Below are 20508 nucleotides of genomic sequence, written 5' to 3'. Positions count from 1 at the left end.
ATCGAAATTGAAATTGAAATCGAAATCTATAACCCCCTTATCTCCTCCGATCTGTCACATCTCTCATAGCCTTAGACTTTGCTCGCTATGTAACAACACACACACACGCACACTGTTGGAATGATTTTTATTATCTTTTAAATTATTGTTGAATTTTGTTTTATTTTTTTACATATATATTTACACTGTTAAGATTAGTTTTTATTTTGTGTGTATTTGTTTATGATAAATATATATTATGTGTATTCATGTTCATGTTCAAATCGGATAGTGCCGCCGCCGCCTCTCTATATCTTTGCACACTTCTCACTTCGAACCCCTTCTCTCTCGCGTGCAAGTCTTTCATTCGTTTTGGCCGTCGATTAAAAAGGCGCATCAAACAAAAAAACAAACAAAAACACACACCAGAAACAAACAAAAGAAATGACACTTTTTAACTATATAAATACCAGAAGGAATCCCTCCACTTTTTTATGTTCATTGCAGACTGCAAACAACAACAAAAAAAATGAGAAAAAAATTATCAAAAAAAAATAAAAATATGAAGTTAATATAAAATACAATTAACAATTAACCGCTTACACAAAATGTCGAAAAGAAAGGAAGCCGCGTATCGAGCATTGATTAATTAATAATTGATTGTAATTCTTAGATATATGATTGCGCAAATTGTTTGTTATTATTATTTTTGATTGCATAAACATTTGATACATTATATATTATATAACTGTTTTTTACGTTTATAAATTATTTTTGATTATACCACTTATTGATTACTGATTATTTATATGTATACATTAATTAATTATCTTCTAAGACATGTTTGCTACTTTTATACGAAATCAACCGAACCCAAAACCGAACCGCGACACAAACAACAATTCACAATTTTTATACTCGCTTAGTTTTTATGTTTTTTCATTGTTTAATTGTACCCAAACACAGGAGAAAGAAAAGATGGATTAACCCTAATAATAATGCAGACAAAAACCATTTTGCCGTTTCTTAATTTTAAACAAAACCAACTAAACGCACTGAAAATAGTTGAAATTTTTGTTCTTAATTGTTGAACTATTTTTTTGTTTAGGCATTTATTTTTTAAAATAATTTCCTTGTTTAAAAGCAACACGGACGAATTTGTTGTTTTGCCTGAAACTATATTACTATATTATATGCAAAAAATTATTTGTTGTCGAAATGAATTTAAATAAAAATATTAAAATGTGTATATCAAATAAAAAAACAATGCGATATTTATGTACATCATGCAAATGTTTTTGATGCTCTGCCCCTCTCCTCGCAGTTAGTGGCAATTTCGAGAACGAAATCGAGTTAACTTGAGCGTGTGCATAAATCTATTTAAAAATAAACAAGTAACATTTAACTGAAAGTTGGCAATCAGCGCAGAAGACTTAAAACATTTATAACTATTACAATTATACAATTAAATATGTCTATGTCCCCGCATAAGCATATGTATTTATATATTAATGTATGATAAACACTTAAATGAGTAAAAAAAATCTCAAATAATTTAATAGTTATAAAGAAGAAAATGAAGGAAAAACATGCCAAGCCAAGCCAGACCAATAGCTTCATTATGTTTTGTTTTCGAAAGTAAATAGGTATTAAATAAAAAAGACATACAGTGCTAACAGAATGATTAGAAATTAGGATCTTTGATTTATGATGTCTTATTGTCGTGTTACGCACTGTATGCACTTGGACTTTTTGCTTGCAATGATTTTAATTAAAAGCATTTATTTTGATAGGCCTCAAATGATTGCAAACCTAACGAAAGTGTTCTTTAAGGGTTAGTTAAAAAGGAAGATAAAAAGTTAGATTTTTAAAGTGAATATTTAAAATACTATTAAGGCAAGGAAATAAAACTTTTTGAGACTACAAACGCAACATTAACAGGAACAGCATTTAAAAAATGTTTATTTTGTAATTTTAAAAGTAATCACTATTTTTTGTTGGTTTTGCTTGGAACGCGACGCGAACCCCCCCCTGCCCCTTAAAACCCATGTCGTCCCCCCATTGACACACCCACACATAAGCAGGTATTAGATTTCTTGAATATAATTTTACATTATTGTATTAAAAACGTAGTATTTAACTAAAATAGTTTCCTCTTTGTTTGTTTTGAAAAAACGCTTTGCTTTGTGTAATTTTTGATTTGGTTTGATTTATTATATATTTGAATTATTCTATATTTAATTATGTTTTGTGTGTATTTACTTAAGTGAGATTATTAAATATACGAAAATATATTTTTTAGTTCTTTCTTGTTGTAAACTTAATTGACTTTAATTGACTTATTGTATTGAAGATGATGTATCTATGTAATGGTAGCTGTAATAACGATGAAGGGTTTAAACAAAAGTATTGTACGTTTTCTGTGTGAAAAACACTTTTTACTTGAGAACCAAAAAAAAAAAAAACAAAAAAAAAACAAAAACAAAAACTGTTGAAAATTTTTTATATAAAAATTGTTGAAAAAAAAACCTAAAACACAAAAGAAACTGCTAATTGATGGTATTTATTATGGCATAATGCATACTATTTAATTGTATTTATTATTAGCATTTTAGCGTGCATAAACAGTTTCTGGCAAGGACCTTTATTTGTATTTTGTGCTTGCATAAATTTGTTTTTATGTTTATCAACTATTATTATTATTACATTTTTAAATGTTATACAACAAACGAACTACAAACACACAATATGGGACACAAAAAATAATAAAAACTATATCTAAACAATAGCCAAGCAAAACTGCTCTACGAAACTGAAACTGTTGTTAAAGCCGACACAAAACACAACCCAACAAATGCCACAAAAACCAACTGAGAAACAATTAAAGATTTTTATACATATTCTGATAAAAAAAAAAACCCACAAACTGTTTGCTTTATTTATTATTTATTTGTATTGATTTTATTCTTTTACGTTCTTAGCATTTTTTAGATTCGTGTGTATTGGTTTGAACAGATGCGATGTTGTTAACACCTTGATGCCGACCCTCCTGCTTCCCTTTAACCCTTTCTTCCTGCCCCCGCCCCCCTTTTCTCCGTCTCTGACATCTATCTATAGTAGTGGTAAACTATTTAATCTTTATATGGATATATATGTGAATGTATGTTGATAAACAAATTGATGAATTGAGAATCTAATAGACTGTGCAACAAAAAAAAGGGAAAAACCGATAAAAGTTTTTTAAATATATATATTTCGATATATTTAAACATCGGTTAAGGAGCAACAACACAACCCTAGAGGAAAAATGAAAACCAAATAATATTTATACTTACCTATAAGATAAATTGTGTAACTATAGCACAGTGAGCTATCAAAACTAACTATATTAGCAGTTTTATTTCCGACATTCCAGATCGATATGTAAACGATTTATACCGCCAATTAACTGTGCTCTAACCCTCTATATAACCAAAAATGGGCGTCAACATGCCCTTTGACACCTGCTTTGGTATCTTGCTCTATATATATAAACCGATTTATGTATGTTAACATTGCCGATATAGTATATGTAGTTGGGCATTTTGCGTGTGTCGCCATTTGTGATTAGTTTTTTTTTGGGGCAAAGTCTCGAGTAACCCAGAAAATAAAAGACGCCAAAAAATGTAATTAAAATTCTGAAAAGAAATTCAAAAGTAAAGTAACGCCACCAGTCGCGAAGAGGTAAAAGTAAACCATTTAGGAAGTCAAAAACCATTAAGACATTTTGAGTAGTGCTAAGTGTAAGTGTTGTTTGATAAATGGCAATGCATGCTGGTGTCGAAAGAGGCACCACATAAACATATATATATATATATATATATATATATTAATCATATTATTGCTACTATTATTTTTTGTGATTGTTAGGAGCTCTCTATGAATGTTGAAAGGAATCGGAATCGAAGCGAAATCGAATCGAGATCGATCCATCTACGGGTCGGTCTCTCTCTTTTTGGGGTTGGTCGAGAGACTGTCAGGCACAAGTTAAAAAAAAAAACAGAACAGAACAGAACAGAACTAGAGGTTAGGATATATAAATACGAACATATTGGTGTTTGTGTGTCATATCTCAAAGAATCATTTTAATTGTAGTTTATATTTTTGATAAATGTTATTAAGGAACGGAATAAAAACGTAAATCAAAGTCATTTGTCGGCATTGTTGAGCATATTTGTATGGAATTTAAATTTTGTACAAGTTCTAGTAGATCGGCGGCAGTTCGAATTTGAAAAGGTGTAGAGGAATGGCAAAATAGCAGCGAACTATAATGAATGAAAACCAAATCCAAAAAGTAAATTAAAATTCAAACTGGCTTCGTAGAAGTGTTTTTAAGTATTATTAGATTATGCATAAAGAAAGCTCTGAACCAAATGCTTGAACCACTAAATTATTATGGATATAACATATAGATATATGCTAACAGCTAACTGAATAATCAATAAGTGTGTGTGTCTATGTTTCGTCCAGAATCCAATGTAAAACGATCTCAGATCAGGGTTAATCTTTCTAACCGATCCGAAATGGTTTTGCATTCGGGGCCGGGACCTTTTCAATAAGTAGGTTTTTAATTCTTATAGTCCGTCAAATGTTTTAAAATGAATAATACGAAAATATGAGAAAAACAAAATATATTTAACTATGCATGCTTGAGTAGTGTCTGTTTGAATGTCTGTAATTTGTATGTAACTCAACATAGAATTAGTGTCAAATGATCGGTTCATATCCCTTTTGATTTCCATAATTTCTCATTAGGAGTAAGGTTAAATAGATTAGAAATTGAGGAACAAGATCAATTCATTCGATTAATAATTTATATTGACATTCTAAACGCTTGGTTACGAACTTCACCGAACATTCAAGTAGCAATCCAAACCACAACTAACATAAATGATAAAATACCAAACAAAATAATTAACTATGACTGATTTTATACACGAATTGAAAAAAAGATTTACACAACAAATTATACACATATACATACATATATATGAATATTTATATTTATAATGTTGCTACTATATGAAAATAAATCAAGTTGAAGTTGAAGCTCTGGATAAAGTCCTGGACCTCTCCATCTGTAATACATTTTACACATTAGGCTATTTACCACTACATACTTATATATCTACGAATATATAAAAATATATTTATGTGCGTGTTTAAAGGCAAAAATCCAACCACTTAGTAGTGAACTCAACAGTTTTTTAACACTCAAAAACAACAAAATCTTAGACTGCTTCGAAAACGTAAACGTGAAACTAAACAAAAATATATAACAAAGCTCTTGTGAAATAAAATGAATATAAGACTCGTTTAGGGAATTTTTCTGAACAGATTTTTCCGTTTCCGCTTTTATTCTCACTCTGCACTTGTTTAAACTGAGAAATTAAAACTAAACTGACTTTAAGCTGAAAACTGATTTTTCACTCTTTAATGAACTAAAAACTCTAAACGCGCAAGACAAACAACAAGAACATGGAAAATAAATATTTTCGCTAATTTTTCTAGCTGCAAAATAAAATATTTATATACATCCATAATATAATCAATAATTATAATGCATATACAAAATATAAGGCATATTAACTGTTTGTTGTTAGCTGCTTATTCTTCCTATTGAAGATTACCAAAAAATAAAAACTAAAAAAAAAAACACATTCATATCCCAAGCATTTTTGTAATTTTTAAAGCAAAAGCAACATATTGAAAACTAACACAAAAAATACAACAAAAAAAAGCAAAAACTAAAAAAAGGAATTTTTTAAGTCAAACCTTTTAATGAAAAAGTTAATCTAACTTTAAATGAGAACCAAATGGGCAATGTATAATGCAATAACTAAATAGGAAGTTTGTTGTTTTGTTCCATAATTTTTAAAGAATATCTTTTTAAAAAGTAGTTTTCTATCGGAAGCAACAAAAAAAAAAAAAGGATTGAAGATTTTTATATCATTATTTTGTACGAAAACCTATTTTATTTATTTAATTTTTAATTTTATTTCTTACAGTATTGCACAAATTGCACAGCAACATCAATGACAACAACAAGAGCTACTTGGCAGACAGAATACAGCAACATTTCATTTGAAAACGAAAAACAAAAGAAATATTTTTAACAACCAAACATTCCCCATTAAATTGTGTTATGTTAAATTTGTTATTGGAGAAAGGAAGACGTAACTAATGAATGGATCGCATTCATTTCGATGGCAATGCATGGACAAGTTTACGTTACGCAATTATTTTAAATCAATTTTGGGACTCAAAAAATTATATAAATATTAATATATTTGCAATTAGTGGAAATGAGTCTCTACGGTCGAACCGCACACACAAAAAAAAAAAATACACACAGACAAGAATCAACGTTGCTAAATCATTGAAATATGCATAAATGTTAGCTCATCTTACTCATAATCACGCATTCGATATAGATTTTAGTATTTATAAAGCTATATAGTGCAACTAAGCCGATCATGGAATCATCATCTAGTCATCATGCATACATATATGTATTTTTATATTAATTAACATTAAAAAACAAAAAAAACAAAAACGAAACCGAAAAAGAACACCAATCTAATGTTAAATGTCGTTATAATTAAGTTTTCTTTATATACACATATATATTATGTTTTAGCTAACGATTTAATTGATTTTAATGTCTCCCGCAATTTGAATTTCTCTGCTAAAGCCAAGTTGAATTTAAAAAAAAAAAAAAAAACAAGAGTATACTGTATACAGGGTGTTGCTTAAATGGCTTTCATATACTATTTAATATAGTGATATGAAAATAAAACATTTTATCTGCTAAAATAATATGTTTTCTTTATGGTTAATTGTTTACACTGTACGTTCAGTTACAACTCGTATATTTCGCTCAAATTTTGTTTTACATTTAAGAAATACAAAGAAAAACTAAAACTAAAATACAAATACAAATAAAAAAAATAAAAATAAAAATGTTAAGTAAAGGACAAGAAAATGTGGAAAATATGGACTGACAAGCAAATAATGTATATCATTGAGGGTTGGCATTTTTATTCAATAAATATATATAAAAATCTATATTACATGTAGACTTTGTCAGGCAGGCCATTCTCAGCTGTTTCGAACGAGGAAATTGTTAACTTTTTGCGTTGAAATGAAAAGGAAAATAAAAAATATATACACGCCCACCAAATGCATACTATATGCCATATACTGTTTCTAATATGCATACAAAGATTTAACCACAGTACAGAACAATTACAATTTGGTTTAAGTTTTGTAACTGACTCAACTTACTGCCAGGATCAGCTCAGCTCAGCTCCTCAGACACCCTGCATGATACTCACTCAGTCAGTCAGTCACTCAGTCACTCAATCATTCAATCAGTCATTCAACACTCAAGCAATCTTACCCACAAATCGAGCACAATTAATTGTAATAAACCAATGGCAATTTTCTTGAGAAAACGTAACCAAATACGCATTTAACTTCAACATTTTATATTTTCAATTACAACAAACTGTTTTTCATTTATATTAAATTTTAATTCGCCAAGAACAAGCAAAAAAAAAAAAAAAAAAGAAAGGCAAATTAAAATGTAATCATAATCGTAACTAAATCGAATACGATGTAATTGAATGTGAACGTTATTAACTCATTAACTATTATTATTAACTAAGATTCCAACTGTATGCGCATTTTATATATATACTTATATATACAAAATTAAGGCAAACACAAAATAACAACTCATTAATGTAATGTGTAAGAGAAAACCAAAATTACTTACAGTAAATTATATATAAATATTTTTATACATGTGGAAAACGTAAAAGAATGAAAACATCATAATAATTAATGAAAAGCTCGCTGGGTGGCGAGTTCGCGAACACCTATTCGAATTTGATATAACAGATTTTGAACTCTACTCAAAAATCCAATAGCAACGTCAACAGCGTCAGCGGGAACTTGAAAAATAATAATAGAAACAAATGAAAGTCTTTTTAATGCTTAGGGGCCACAATTTTCGAAGTAATTAAAAAATGAAAAAAGAAAACATGAAATTATTATTACATTAAAATATGGTATTAATTAACATTTAAAAAATGTTGTGTAACATTAATATTAAACCAACCAACAAGAACAACCAGCAACAACAATTGTATTGTAAGAATTTCTATTTCCATTAAACCACAATAAAATTATTTTGTTTTTAAATAATTCAAATGCGTTTTAATATCTGTTACAGATTTTTTTACAGATGAATCTGCCAGTACATTTTTTACTAAATAATGTAATTATGACTGGTAAGGATTATATTTGATTCGTCTATATAACTAATGCAAAGGTTGACGGTACCCTAATTTTAACCCACAGTAAGATCTTTGGAAATGTGCCTTAATGATGTTAAGGTCGTCAGGAACTTGAAAAGTTGTTAAACTAAGATAAGATCTTAGATGCATCCTATATGTTTTTCCTGACAATTTACTGAAATCGATGTGGACGGCCGTTCGCATAGTGACGAAATACCAAAATCTTAATGGAAAACTGATACTTATGGGAAACACAAAATTAATATTTATTTCGTTTTTAATCTTTGCTGTCTAGACCCGGAAATGATCCACATCGTATGTCTTCTGCTTAATTTCATATTGCAATTTTTTTTAGTGTTTAGTTAAACAATATAAAAACAATAATTTGTTAAACTAATCCTACTAATCGGTTCCTTTTGGTAGTTTTTGGGTCCTGCAAAAAAAAAAGTTTAAGTAAAGAGATACAAAAGCAGTTTTAAATCAGTACTAACATAACGCGCAGCTCTTCCAGCGTGGGAACATTCAAGCGAGAGGGTAGCTTGGCACCATCCTCCTGTTGCACTTCCTGCGGATGCTTCTTCAGCTTGTGCGACCGGCAATTGGCATTGCAGGCGAAGGATTTCCCGCAGTAGTTGCAGACATACGGTCGCAAACCCGTGTGGCTGAGCAGGTGCGTCTTTAGGGTTTTCGAGCGCTTAAAGAGCGCCCCGCAGACATCGCACTTGAGGCGCCGCTCCTCGCTGTGGACCAGCTTGTGCATGTTCCAGGTGCGCCGCGTCTGCAGCTTCTTGCCGCAGATGTTGCATACGAAACTGGGCTCTGCATGGATTTGATGGTGGGCCTTCAGGCGAGCCCGGTTCTTGAAGCCCGCCTTGCAAACGCTGCACTCGAAGGGCCGACTGTCCGTGTGCACCAGCTTGTGCTCATTTAGGGCTGTAATTGTCTTCAGTTGCTTGCCGCAACTATCGCATATGTATGGCTTGACATTCTGATGGATGCCTTCTTTGTGCAGCTTCAAAGCCGTTGTGGAGGATAGAGTTTTGTTGCACAGATCACAGGTGGTTGTGGCCTTGTCCACCTTCACACGCCGCTCGATTCGGCGACACTCGCGCTCCAAGTGCTTCTCGTAGGAGGCGCGATTCCTGTAGCCCTTGCCACATTTTTCACAATTCATGCGTCCACGTTTGGCCTTTTCCTCGGCAATTGTCTCTGGAGCATATTGTGGGGTCGCCACAATAACGAGCTGCATTTGCTGACTCTTTTCGGGCAGGAATTCGGCATCATCGTCATAGCTGTCCAACAATTCGGGCTTGATATCCTGCTCCTGAAAATCTGGAGAGACTGTGCTGTCCACTCGGCACTGGGACAACTCGTCTTCATGCAGCTCAACTAGCACTTCGTCTGTGTCTAGTCGACTTTTGGATTTCTCTGACAAAATGGGACCTATGTCAATAAATTCCTGCTTTGGTATTCCAATTTGCAGACTGTTTTTGGTTTGGAATAGGTACGGTTGGGATTCCCGCAGTTCGAGTTGTGTGCTGGCGGCTTCCACACCGATGGGAGATTCTTGTAACACACTATCTGGCTTTTGCTGGATCTCCGATTCGTTTTCGGGCGCCTGCATGGGCTTGATGATGTGCGTCCAGTCGTCCTCGCAGAGACCATACTGCTGGCGCAGTGCAGCCACATCCAGGTGCTTGTCGGGCTCCGATGCCGTGCGTCGCAGGACCTCGAAAATGGCCTGAACCTTGGTAACATGCTCCGCAAAATCGATTAGTTCACTGATCAGGGTATAGCACTCGGTGCACAGCACGCTGCTCAGCTCATCCTCCAGTCGCATCTGCGGGGCGGGGTAAATATCGTTATCGCTATAACTATAAATATGCCTTATGTCAGGCCGACTTACTTCGACTTCGAAGTACTTCCGAATGGCCATTATCAGGACGTTGTCCCAGGCCTGGGAATTGCCGCTCATTTGCACCTTCACGTTGCCACGGGCGTCAGTCCTTCGCACACAGTCGGCACCAGTTAAGCCAGTGGCATTCCGTCATCTTGGAACCCGAATGCAGTCGCCTTTTTGGCCGCCTTTTCGTCCAGAAACCTCAATTGTTTACTTTTATTCCAGCGATTAGAGTATTTGTTTGGTGTGGTGTGACCAGGTCTCGTTTGCCAAAGTTTGGCAGCGGCAAATACTAAACGGTATTTTATTTAACCCTTGCGCGGAGTAAAAAGAACTGTGAATATACAAAAAAGAAAAGATCACCGCTCTTTATAGCTGGTAAAAAGTGGGATGCCAATAAAAAAATTATAAAAAAATCGTTGAAACTTATACATAGATTAAAAATGTATATTGAAATCGTTGAAAAGCGTGTAACAGCCTTTTGTGGCTAAAAAAAGTCCATAGACCACAGTTTTAGACTCTTCGGTATAGAAATTATAAAAATTTAAAACTATAGAGGTTATATTATTTTGTATTGAATTAATAACTTTACTTTAATACTGTCTGTAGTTTATTTTCAAGAAACACTTTTAAAAACTAAGCTTTCAGTTCTTTTCTTTTGAGTGCTACATAAAAATTTTTCTTTTATTTACTGATAAGACCGAACCAAAGGGATTTTTATTTGAAATTTGTGTGGAAGGCAGATGTTTATGTTAATCAACAGCAACGAGGACTGCCACAGCATCCCGGAATGCAGCTACGACGGCAACATGGCACGGCGGCAGTGCCAGTCCAGCAATTGAAGCAGAAGTTGGTGCACTGGATGCAGGTGGGCAGGTTGCAGCAGCCTCCGGGATTGCAGCACATCTTGGAGCCGTTGATTGCAGCAGTTGGATAGGTATAGGTAGGTAAAAAATATCACCTAAAATATCAGGATAAAATTAATATATAAAAAAAATTATATATTTTTGCATCTATTATTTTTTACCAAAACAAAAATAATTTACTTCCAAAAGGTGTTTGTCATTGGATATTTTTCTGTTTTAGTTTTTGATGTGTTCACAGCGGTGTTCAGAGGCGGAGTGATTATATTCCCTGTCAACATTTGGCAACTCCTCATATGAGAATTTGGAGACTACTAGATGGATAACAAATTATATGATTGAAAAAGTCATAAGACATTGAAATCTTTTAGCACTCGAGATAAGCAATTTTTTTAACAATAGTTGGCTGCCGATAATGTCATAGTAACTTATGGTAAGCTCTATAATTATTTATTCATTTTACTTGCCATCGAAGTAACTAAGAGCCAACAACAAACACATAAATGAAATAATTTAAACAAATAAGTAACAAAATAGATTTACTACCAAATGAACACTTACTTAAGTGACTCAATTAAAAAGAAAACGAAACTGAATATACTAGCAAACGAATTCGTTTATTAATTCATATGGGCATGTAGATTACAGTTTTGTTGTAGAAAGACAGTACTGCTGATGGATTTTGCTCTAGATCTTGATTGCTTTCCTTTGGAAATCCATATCCTAGCAACAACCCCGGGGTCCGCAGGGCATGAAGGTGCATTGAATGTACGCTGGAGTGCAGGGCACGCAGCAGAGTTCAACACAGCAGTTGTAGCATCCTCCGCAGGGATCGCAACATCGAGGTCCACAGGGTCCGCAGCACATGATCTGATAATTTGATCAAAAGTTGTTAGAAAGCATTTATAATACACTTCCTACACTTACTATTTAGTTGATTAGCTTTTGGCAAAGACCTCAGCGTATCCTTGTTTCCTTCTAAAAAAGCCAACTTATGTTGGCTACACAAAAAAAAAAACATACATTTCGTTATTCTAAAATTACATTTGGACTTACGCTCGGCTTAATTACAGAAACAGGATCAACCAACAAAATGAGTACTGAAAAATGTTGGACAAAAACAATTTTCTAAGGTGTTAACACAATGAATTTTAAAAAACGAATGACGAATTTATTTAGCTTTGTGTAAAACAAGGTGTAAAATGACAAAGAAATTCAAGGCCTACATGATTTAAAACACAATTGTTAAGTCACAAATAGGAAAATCCTTGTGTTAATGTGGCAAGTTTTAAATAAATGTTAAATCTTATATCCAAGATCTCCCTTAAAATTTCCTTTTAAATTCAAAAACTCAGTACTTATGCTGATGAGATAAATAATTATTCTATTTTCGAGTAAGCATATTCAAGAATAATAGATCGGAAATCAACCGGCCTTGGATGCTTCGATGCCAGGACTCCACTGGGGATAGTCCATCTGGGTGGCCGCCTCGTATTCCTGCACCAGGCAGTCGACCGTTTCCCGGGCCAGGTCCAGTTCGGTGAGGTCGTCCCGGAACATGGACTCGCGCCGGAAGTTGTCCAGGAAGGCGTTCCGCTTCTTCAGCTTGTCGTACTGGGCCAGGGCCCGCTTGAAGAGCCCACTGATCCCGGTGTGGTTGGCCAGCATCAGTCCGGAGACCTTGTGGGCCGACTGCACATACGGGGAGCTCCGCGGCAGGGCCACCTGGATGCTGGCCGGACCCCAGGGTATGAAGTTGGCCAGCTTCCGCTCCCGGATGCGCTGCAGCGACTTGTGCACCTGCGAGGGATCCACCTCGCCCTGGATGATGTTCAGGATGGAGATGAAACAGTGCCGGCTTTGTTTGTCCGCCGTCGCGGACACCATCATGTTCTTGGACTGCAGCAAACGACGCATCACATCCAGCACGGTGGTCTTTCGCACACTCGTTTTGGTCTGCAAAGAATTTATTTAAAACACTTTATCTAACATATTTCACACTTAATGTCTTCCTTGTAAACTTGTAAGATTTGCAAAGCAAATTTAATAACCAATGACTTTTAAATATCAATTATCAACAGATTTAAGGGCAAAACAAACGTTTTCGTTTAAAACTAAAAACTTGAGTTCCGATTGACCCTACAAACTATAAATGAATTATAAATGTGAACTCTTAAAGTAGTTTTTGAAAAACTATAATAAAAGTTTACCAAAACAATAGCTTAAAATATTGTAAAAAATCTGGTATTATATTGTGTTTTAAGAGATTATGAAGAAATGCCATAAATTTTTAACAATGTAAATAATATTCTACAAAATCTGGTAAGTTAAAGCAATAAATAAGTATTCTTACCAAAACAATGGATATAAAGTATTGTTTAAAATTTGGTTAATGTTTGTAAAAAAAAATCTGTTAAGTAAAATCAGAGTTTTTGAAGAAATGTACTGAAAGCTTTCCAAAACAATTGAGGCACAATATTATTTAAAATCTGGTAAGTGTTAAAACAAATAGGTATTAGAAAATAAATTGGAACATGTGAGGGTGTAGATGTTGAAAAATACCTTATAAATTGGATCTTCACTGTATAAAAAGCAGAGCAGAGTTTGAACACAGATACAGTAAGGGTATAGTAGTCTCACCTCACAATCGGTGATCAGTGGGGTATAGCCAGTCATCAGGAAGTGCAGCTGCGGCGTCGGAATAAGCGCTGCCGCCAATCCGATCAGATTGTTGTTCATATACGAGGGATATCGCAGGGTGGTGGTGCTCAAGCTCATGATGGTGGACACCAGGTTGTTGATCTGCGTGAAGGTGGGCGTCTGGATGTGCAGCCTCTCGGTGGCGATGCGATTCAAGGCGGTATTGTCGAGGACCACCACACTATCCGCGCACTTAGTCAGTCGCTTCAGCGTGAGGATCGAGTTGTAGGGCTGCACGACCACGTCGCTGATCTCGTCCTGGTTGGGGAAGACGCTGTACGTCTGGATGAGCTTCTTGGGAAAGCGATCTGCTAGTCTCTCCAGCACATACGATCCCATGCCGGAACCCGTGCCGCCGGCAATCGAGTGACACAGTACGAATCCCTCCAGCGAATCGCTGCCATCCGCCTCGCGATCCAGGATATCGAACACCTCCTCCTGCACCTTCTCGCCCTGGCTGAATCCGGAGGCCCAGTTGTTGCCGGCTCCTCCGCCGTGCTTCGAGAGATACACGTTCTCCTGATTGTACAGCTGGCCAAAGGAAAAACCAATTAGTTTGGAAATACATGAGCATGTATTTCATGAACATGAAATACATAAACTTCTTTATTTAAATATTTTCGATAAATATCTTTATAATATAAATTCCTAAAAATCTATTCAAGATATAATAAAGTAGTATTTAGGGTATATATTTTAGCATCCAACTATTACTTATAATTGAATACTGTTTCAAAACACTCTTATTAAAACTAAACTTTCAGTTTTTTTTGGGTGTAAGGTTATTGTAAGAAGGGGATTCTAAAGATCTATGTATCATATAAACTTGAGTTGAAACAAGTAATTTTATTAATTTAAGAAAAATTTCAACTGAAATTGTATTAAGATTTTTTTCTTATGCGTGTATTTCAGTTTTTTTTACTTTATACAGTTAGTAAGTTGGTTGTTTAAAAAAATATATATGTGACCAGAAAAAAAATTGTTAACTGACCTTGGCGTACGGAGAGGTCATGATGTTGTTGATGACTCGCGGCTCCAAATCTATAAGCACTGCGCGTGGAATGTAGTGATTGTCATCCGCCTGATAGAAGAACACGTCCTTTCGATCCTGACCGTCGGTAGCGAAGTCTTCCAGGACGCCATCTGGGGAGATGCCGTGCTCCAGACACAATCTCTTCCAGAACTCGAAACCAACTGCGCAAAAATTGAGCTTAGCTGAAAGCAGGGTATTTTCCTGATTTAATGTGACTTACTTTGATTGCCGCATTGGCCCAATTGAAGGGTTATTATTTCACTTGGCATTTTTCTTTAGCTTTAGTTATTGCTCTTCACCATACACGCAAACTTAACTGTTCTTACCAAATAAATGGATGCTGGGGATGGAAAAACATTTATTAATATCGATATTGGAGAAATATGTTATCAAGATTCGTATTTGGTAATATTCTAAGAAGTACATTAATATTCAAATATATTTCAAAAGTTTAACAATTTTTTTACGTTTATTTAAAAATTCAAAAATTAGTCAACAAATTTAGTATCACTTTTATAGTCAAGTTTTCATCTCTATTATATAATCTTGAATACTATCATTTATTTAGTTATCGTTTACATAGTTTTGATTAACAATTTTGTCACCTCGAAGTCAAAATTTTAGTTTCCAAAATTCTTAATTCAAAAAGGTGCAGTGTTGAACAGCGCGGAATTAACAAGTAAATTGCAAGGCACACCCTGTGGCTAAGAGTAACGGTTCCTTGGTGGCTATTATTTTTCTGACACCGCAAAACGTTCACACTGGCAGCAAAAATTCCAATTGAGAGACTTAAAAACTTGTGCTAAATGTTATTTTAAGAATATTAAATAAAAACCGAAATGCTGCGGCAGGAGAATTTGGCGGCCAACTTCTGCGGCCTGCTGGCCACCCAGGATACAAAGGTAAGATCAGTTAAGTATCTGTTAACGATAGATATCACTAAATCAATATCACACCAATTTCGTAGAGAAGGCAAACGAGTGGCGCATTTTGGGCATCGAGCAGGATGGATCCCTGCTCACGTCCTGGATATTCGAGTATTCGGATGAGGAGCAGCGCAAGGAGACGTGCATTGGCCACTTCCATGCGACCAAGAAGCAGCTGCGACTCCTCTGGACGCTGGACAAATGCTGCGAGATTATCCAGGCAACGATCAATAGCAGTGTCACCTTGTTGTCCTTTGTGGAGAAAACTGAGGGAAAACTTTACCAGGCCTTTGTTGTCGAGGTGCGCAGCTCCGAGGGCGGCACGGCCACGCCCCTAAACGCAGAGCCCACTCCCCGCCAGATAATGACCCAGTTCCTTTGGCGAGTGGAGAGTGCCACGCGCACCTGCTGGCAGGACAAGCTCCTTGTGCTCACCCACGAGGAATGTAAGTGACCTGTGTAGTCCATCCCATCATTAAATACCTAACACTTGAATTTCCTTTCCCCAGCCATCAAGCAGTATAGCTGCGTGGTGAAGCAGAGCTCGACGACATCCCCAATTGGAGGCGGCGAGGGCAGCGCCTGGCGTCTGGACACCAGCATCCTCACCCACGAAACCCTGGCCCGCAACTTCAGCTGGGCCCAGTGGGATCCCGAGTGCCAGGCCCTCTACTACATCCACCTGAAGCCCAAGGCCAAGAGCCTCAGTCTGCTGGACGAACGGGAGGAGGCCGGCGAGCAGGCGACGCCCGTTCTGAGTCCCACACTCTCGGCCTTTCAGTTTAACGAGAAACAGCCCACGGAAACAGTGGTGGGTGCTTAAGATTGCAAACTATCATCATCGGGGGTCTTCAATAGATCTCTGAGAACTGAATTTTCAAGAGAAATCAAATCTGGATGCCAAAGAATGTCTTTGAGCTCAGTGAATACTATTTCAAAACCAACCTGATGCTTAAATTTACGCTGAAGCAGCTTTAAATTCCTTTAAATTCTTGGCTCCTACTGATTTTTGATTTGATTTTGGAACCAACTGCGCCCGAAACTTGTACAAATAGCTATTATTCCTTGGATATTAATGTAAAGCATTACTTGATCGATAATAATTGAGGGCACGAAGTCACAAATTTATAAAGAAATGACTCTAATATTTAAGGTTTTAAAGAGCCTTTCAGACATTTATTCCGTTCTTAAGCAAATTTAGATTTTAGTATCTTGACTATTTGAAAGTTAACTAATAATATGCTCTATTCATCCAGCTTAACATACCCCTAAACTTGCCGAAACTGCCGAATGGGTCCCAAGAGGAAACTCCCAGCTACGATGATGATGCAGTGCCGCTGCGCGTGCACGACAGCTCGCTGAATTTAATCATTCTGGCGGACACCTCGGGGATGTTCTTCGTGTGCCACTACTACCTGTACCAGCCGATGCAGTCGGACGTGCAGAAGGACGTGCACTTCGCGTACTCGGTGACATTGCTGCACCACGGCTGTGTGGTGCACTGCGTGATGCCCGGTGTGCCGTGGCAAAAGGCCCGTCTGCTGAGGCCCACATTTGCGCTGCATGGCCAGCATCACCTGCTGGTGTCGTCCGCCTTCTTCGTCCACCTGCTGGACGTGGGACTGCAGCACGAGCCCAACTGCCACATCGTGTGTGCGGCCCACAATCGGAGTCCCGATCGCACACAGTTGGTGCCGTTGCGAAAGTGGGGAGCGCTGGCCTACGATGCGGCCACGTTGGATCTCGTTTCGCTCACTGTGCCCAAGTCGCATCTAATCGAGGCCTTTCGCAATGACAGTTCGCTGGACAACCGAATCAGCATTATCCACTACTTCTTGCTGCACTCGAACGACATGGATGTGCTGGCCGAGCTGCTGAACAGCATCCTGGAGCGACCGCTCTCCCTGGACACGGTGGCCCTGCTGAAGGAGGCCCTTGTGGCCGGCAGCTATGCCGCTGCAGTTCGCGGCCTGCCGGAGGAGGCCAAGCCGCTGATGAGGCTTCTGCCATTGACCACGGCCTTGGCCTCGCGACCCATTCACGCCAAAGTGGCCGACATCAGCGTGGGCCTGTCCCACGAAACACTGCACAACACCAGCATGATGCTGCTGTCGCCACAGCAGCGACTTTCGCCATATCGCACGGACATCTGGACGAGACTGTGGGATCTGTTGAATGAGTCGGCCAAGCAGGAGCAGCCCCGGTTCAGTGCCGAGCAGGTAACCGAAAAGTTGATCTTCAGCCTGGCCTGCTATCAGCCGGAGGCACTTTCCCGATGCACCACGCCCCTTTCGCCGGATGCGGGCACTGGTGGCTTTGGCGACTACAGCAGCGGCAGTGCCTTTCCGTTCAGCAACGAGGTGCTGCCCTTCATCGAGTTGGAGGGATGCACGGCCAGCAAGCAGGAGCATGTCATCTCTGTGGTGAGTTGGAGCCTTGTCCTCAGAAAGAACATTTCACAAAGAGTTTACCAATCTTTCTTTCAGTACCTGCGCGAACTGAGCGTCCATTTGGTGAAGCACTCCTCGAAGCCGCACACCGGTTTTCGCTGGCTGAAGGAGACCTTCTTCGAGCGCTCCCAGGCTCCAGCCCATGTCATGCGGTGGCCTCGCAGTTTGTTTCCTCGCAGCTGGAGCTGTCCGCGAGCCCTTTGCTCGCTGGTCTGTCGAGCTGCGGGTCTGGATGCTCGCCTGGAGACGCTGCGGGGCTTTCAATTGATGTGCGTTTGTTGGCCTCTCAAGTCTCAAATAATCGAATAATCTTTAACTTACAAAACACGGCAATTGCAGTGACCAAATGGCTGCCAGCCAGCAGCACTCGCTGTTCCTCATCCTCGAGCGTTATTGTCTGGCCGTGGAATCGATTGCCTTTCCCCTGCCCGAGGGCTTCTCCTCGTTCTTCACCTATCTGGGCTATCGGGCCTTGGGCTACGACATGTTCCTGCAGTATGTGGAGAACCATGTCTTCGAACTGCAAGTGGATGTGATGAAGGCCATTGTCTTTGGTGGGTATGGTAGATCATACGTTTAATAGCTTTGTTTAATCATATATGTTGGTTTTGCCAATGCAGATATTGAGGACTCTCCGCTGGGCATCGAGCGAAAGCTGTCGCTTTTGTCGGCCCTACCCAAGCAGCGGGCCCAGCGACTGCTCAAGTGCTGGCAGCATCCGGATAGCCTGATGATCAGGGGCCGCGAGCATGCGGCCAACATTCTGTCGGGTCAGCAACAGGAGGTCTTGCACCAGCAGCGACCATCGGCCTGTGCCAACCAGTCGCGGAATAATGCCCGTAGCGGTGAGCACTAGTTGTTGGTTAACCCCAATCCCAATCCAAATCATCATCATGAACACTTTTCATTTGCACACACCCACCACACACACCCACCACACACACACGCACACACACACATCTCGTCCAGCTTTGGGCAAGCCAAACACTGTGGTTTGCCACTCGCTGCTATTGGTTTTTCTCCTTATCATTTCGACCACGCTCGTCCTGAGCGTAGCGAGCTATGTGTTCAGGCGGCGTCCGCTCACTTGGTAGCTCGTGCTCGAATCCCACATCGCTGACAGAGCGGTAAGAAACGCTGATCAGTGTTCGCCAGTCGTTGTCCCAGTCGTTGCACAATACGTTTTTCGATTTCAATTTGAAGCTTTCGCCTGACTAATGAGTTGATTTGTTTATCCCGACTAGATTTAACTGCCGAAGCCCTCACACCGCTGGACTCCTTCCTTGACCTGCTGACAGCCAAGGCCAGTCTAAACGAATTGGACTACAATCTGCTGATTGAAACGACTTTGAGCTCCATCGATCAGCTGAAAGTGGAGGCATAACGTGCTTGTACTTAATAATAAGTAGTATTAATGGTTGTTTAGTTTGGTATGAAGGCAAAATATCAAGTATTGATTATGAACATCCTGTTTTTGGTTCAGTTTGGTCAAGTCGAGTTTGCAGAATTTCCAAAGATGTGATTTAGTTTTTTCATCGTGCAGCTTATTTGTTATTTATTATTATCTGGTTCCTATTATACATTCCACGCTATTTATTTATTACTTTTGTTGAAACTTTGTGTACCTAATATCATTGGGCCCGTATTTATTTACTTGTATTGTGTTTATTTTAGATTTGTGTAAAGCCAATGTAAGCTTAACGCTATAATAAATCAACTATTTATACAATATTAAATTCATGTTTATTGTGAAAAAAGAACATATATTTTCGTTGCACATCTGGTAAGTGCTATTAATTATTTTGAGAATAAAAACTTTTTTAAAATGGCTATTTAAATAAAAAAAATATTATATTGAATAGCTCCAACATTGCGGTTTATTTATGGTTAATTATATGCAGACATTTAAAAACTCTACTTTTTTGGCCACCCTGAATAATGATTCAATATGAATATTAAAAAAGGAACTTTTAAAACACATTTTTTCTAATAATTTTTTCTAATTAGACTTTTGGATCTTTTTTGGTTGGCTTGAATTCGTTGAGGTTGCCATAGGCACGCAACCGACATCCAACGTCGAACATCGAACTGCAACCAATGGGAGTTGCCAAGCCGAACTGTTATACCCATCGGAATCCAATCAGCTGCTGAGTGGATTCTGCAGCACATGCACATTGTCCACCCTTGCTGCAACATGTTCGATCCGGTCCAGGAATGTCCACATAGTCCACATAGTCCACTCAATCCACTTAGTCCACCATCCACGATCCACCGGATTCGTTTGGAACGCATTTGCTTCGTGGCAATCTGTTTGT

General features: G+C 37.8%; 6 protein-coding genes across 9 annotated transcripts in view; 2 read left to right on the top strand and 4 right to left on the bottom strand.

The window, feature by feature from the left end:
* Positions 1-8229, top strand: part of LOC128262859 (brain tumor protein) — a 40933-nt gene extending 32704 nt beyond the window's left edge. For all 4 annotated transcript variants that reach the window (XM_052997413.1, XM_052997411.1, XM_052997410.1 and 1 more), the window contains one exon: positions 6027-8229. In XM_052997413.1, the coding sequence (XP_052853373.1) occupies positions 6027-6106 (80 nt within the window). In that variant the 3' untranslated portion in view covers positions 6107-8229. The remainder of the gene's footprint in view (positions 1-6026) is intronic.
* Positions 8169-10503, bottom strand: LOC128262875 (zinc finger protein weckle). Its single transcript, XM_052997442.1, is given in 4 exon segments — positions 8169-8754; positions 8813-10161; positions 10228-10323; positions 10325-10503. Coding segments are annotated over 4 exon segments (1524 nt in total). The 5' UTR covers positions 10373-10503; the 3' UTR covers positions 8169-8723.
* Positions 10504-10866: 363 nt separating this feature from the next.
* Positions 10867-11404, bottom strand: LOC128262893 (keratin-associated protein 9-1). The gene is made up of 2 exons (XM_052997460.1): positions 11249-11404; positions 10867-11182 (listed from the first exon to the last, which is right to left on the bottom strand). Exon 2 carries the CDS (start codon positions 11125-11127, stop codon positions 10978-10980), a length of 150 nt encoding a protein of 49 aa, XP_052853420.1. The 5' UTR covers positions 11128-11182; positions 11249-11404; the 3' UTR covers positions 10867-10977.
* Positions 11405-11680: 276 nt separating this feature from the next.
* On the bottom strand, positions 11681-12276 carry LOC128262894 (male-specific sperm protein Mst84Dd). Its single transcript, XM_052997463.1, has 3 exons — positions 12141-12276; positions 12012-12085; positions 11681-11954 (listed from the first exon to the last, which is right to left on the bottom strand). Exon 3 carries the CDS (start codon positions 11949-11951, stop codon positions 11808-11810), a length of 144 nt encoding a protein of 47 aa, XP_052853423.1. The 5' UTR covers positions 11952-11954; positions 12012-12085; positions 12141-12276; the 3' UTR covers positions 11681-11807.
* LOC128262878 (tubulin gamma-2 chain) lies at positions 12234-15135 on the bottom strand. The gene is made up of 4 exons (XM_052997445.1): positions 15038-15135; positions 14776-14978; positions 13725-14315; positions 12234-13040 (listed from the first exon to the last, which is right to left on the bottom strand). Exons 1-4 carry the CDS (start codon positions 15084-15086, stop codon positions 12510-12512), a joined length of 1374 nt encoding a protein of 457 aa, XP_052853405.1. The 5' UTR covers positions 15087-15135; the 3' UTR covers positions 12234-12509.
* A 407-nt stretch (positions 15136-15542) lies between these two features.
* On the top strand, positions 15543-19808 carry LOC128262091 (protein pigeon). The gene is given in 10 exon segments (XM_052996142.1): positions 15543-15719; positions 15787-16189; positions 16253-16554; positions 17000-18166; positions 18230-18335; positions 18338-18384; positions 18386-18462; positions 18533-18747; positions 18814-19038; positions 19438-19808. Coding segments are annotated over 10 exon segments (2745 nt in total). The 5' UTR covers positions 15543-15656; the 3' UTR covers positions 19578-19808.
* The last annotated feature ends 700 nt before the right edge of the window (positions 19809-20508 follow it).

The sequence above is a fragment of the Drosophila gunungcola genome, unplaced genomic scaffold, assembly GCF_025200985.1.
Source record: "Drosophila gunungcola strain Sukarami unplaced genomic scaffold, Dgunungcola_SK_2 000001F, whole genome shotgun sequence".
In the NCBI taxonomy this organism is placed as follows: domain Eukaryota; kingdom Metazoa; phylum Arthropoda; class Insecta; order Diptera; family Drosophilidae; genus Drosophila; species Drosophila gunungcola.
This window is presented reverse-complemented; position numbering and strand designations above follow the sequence as displayed.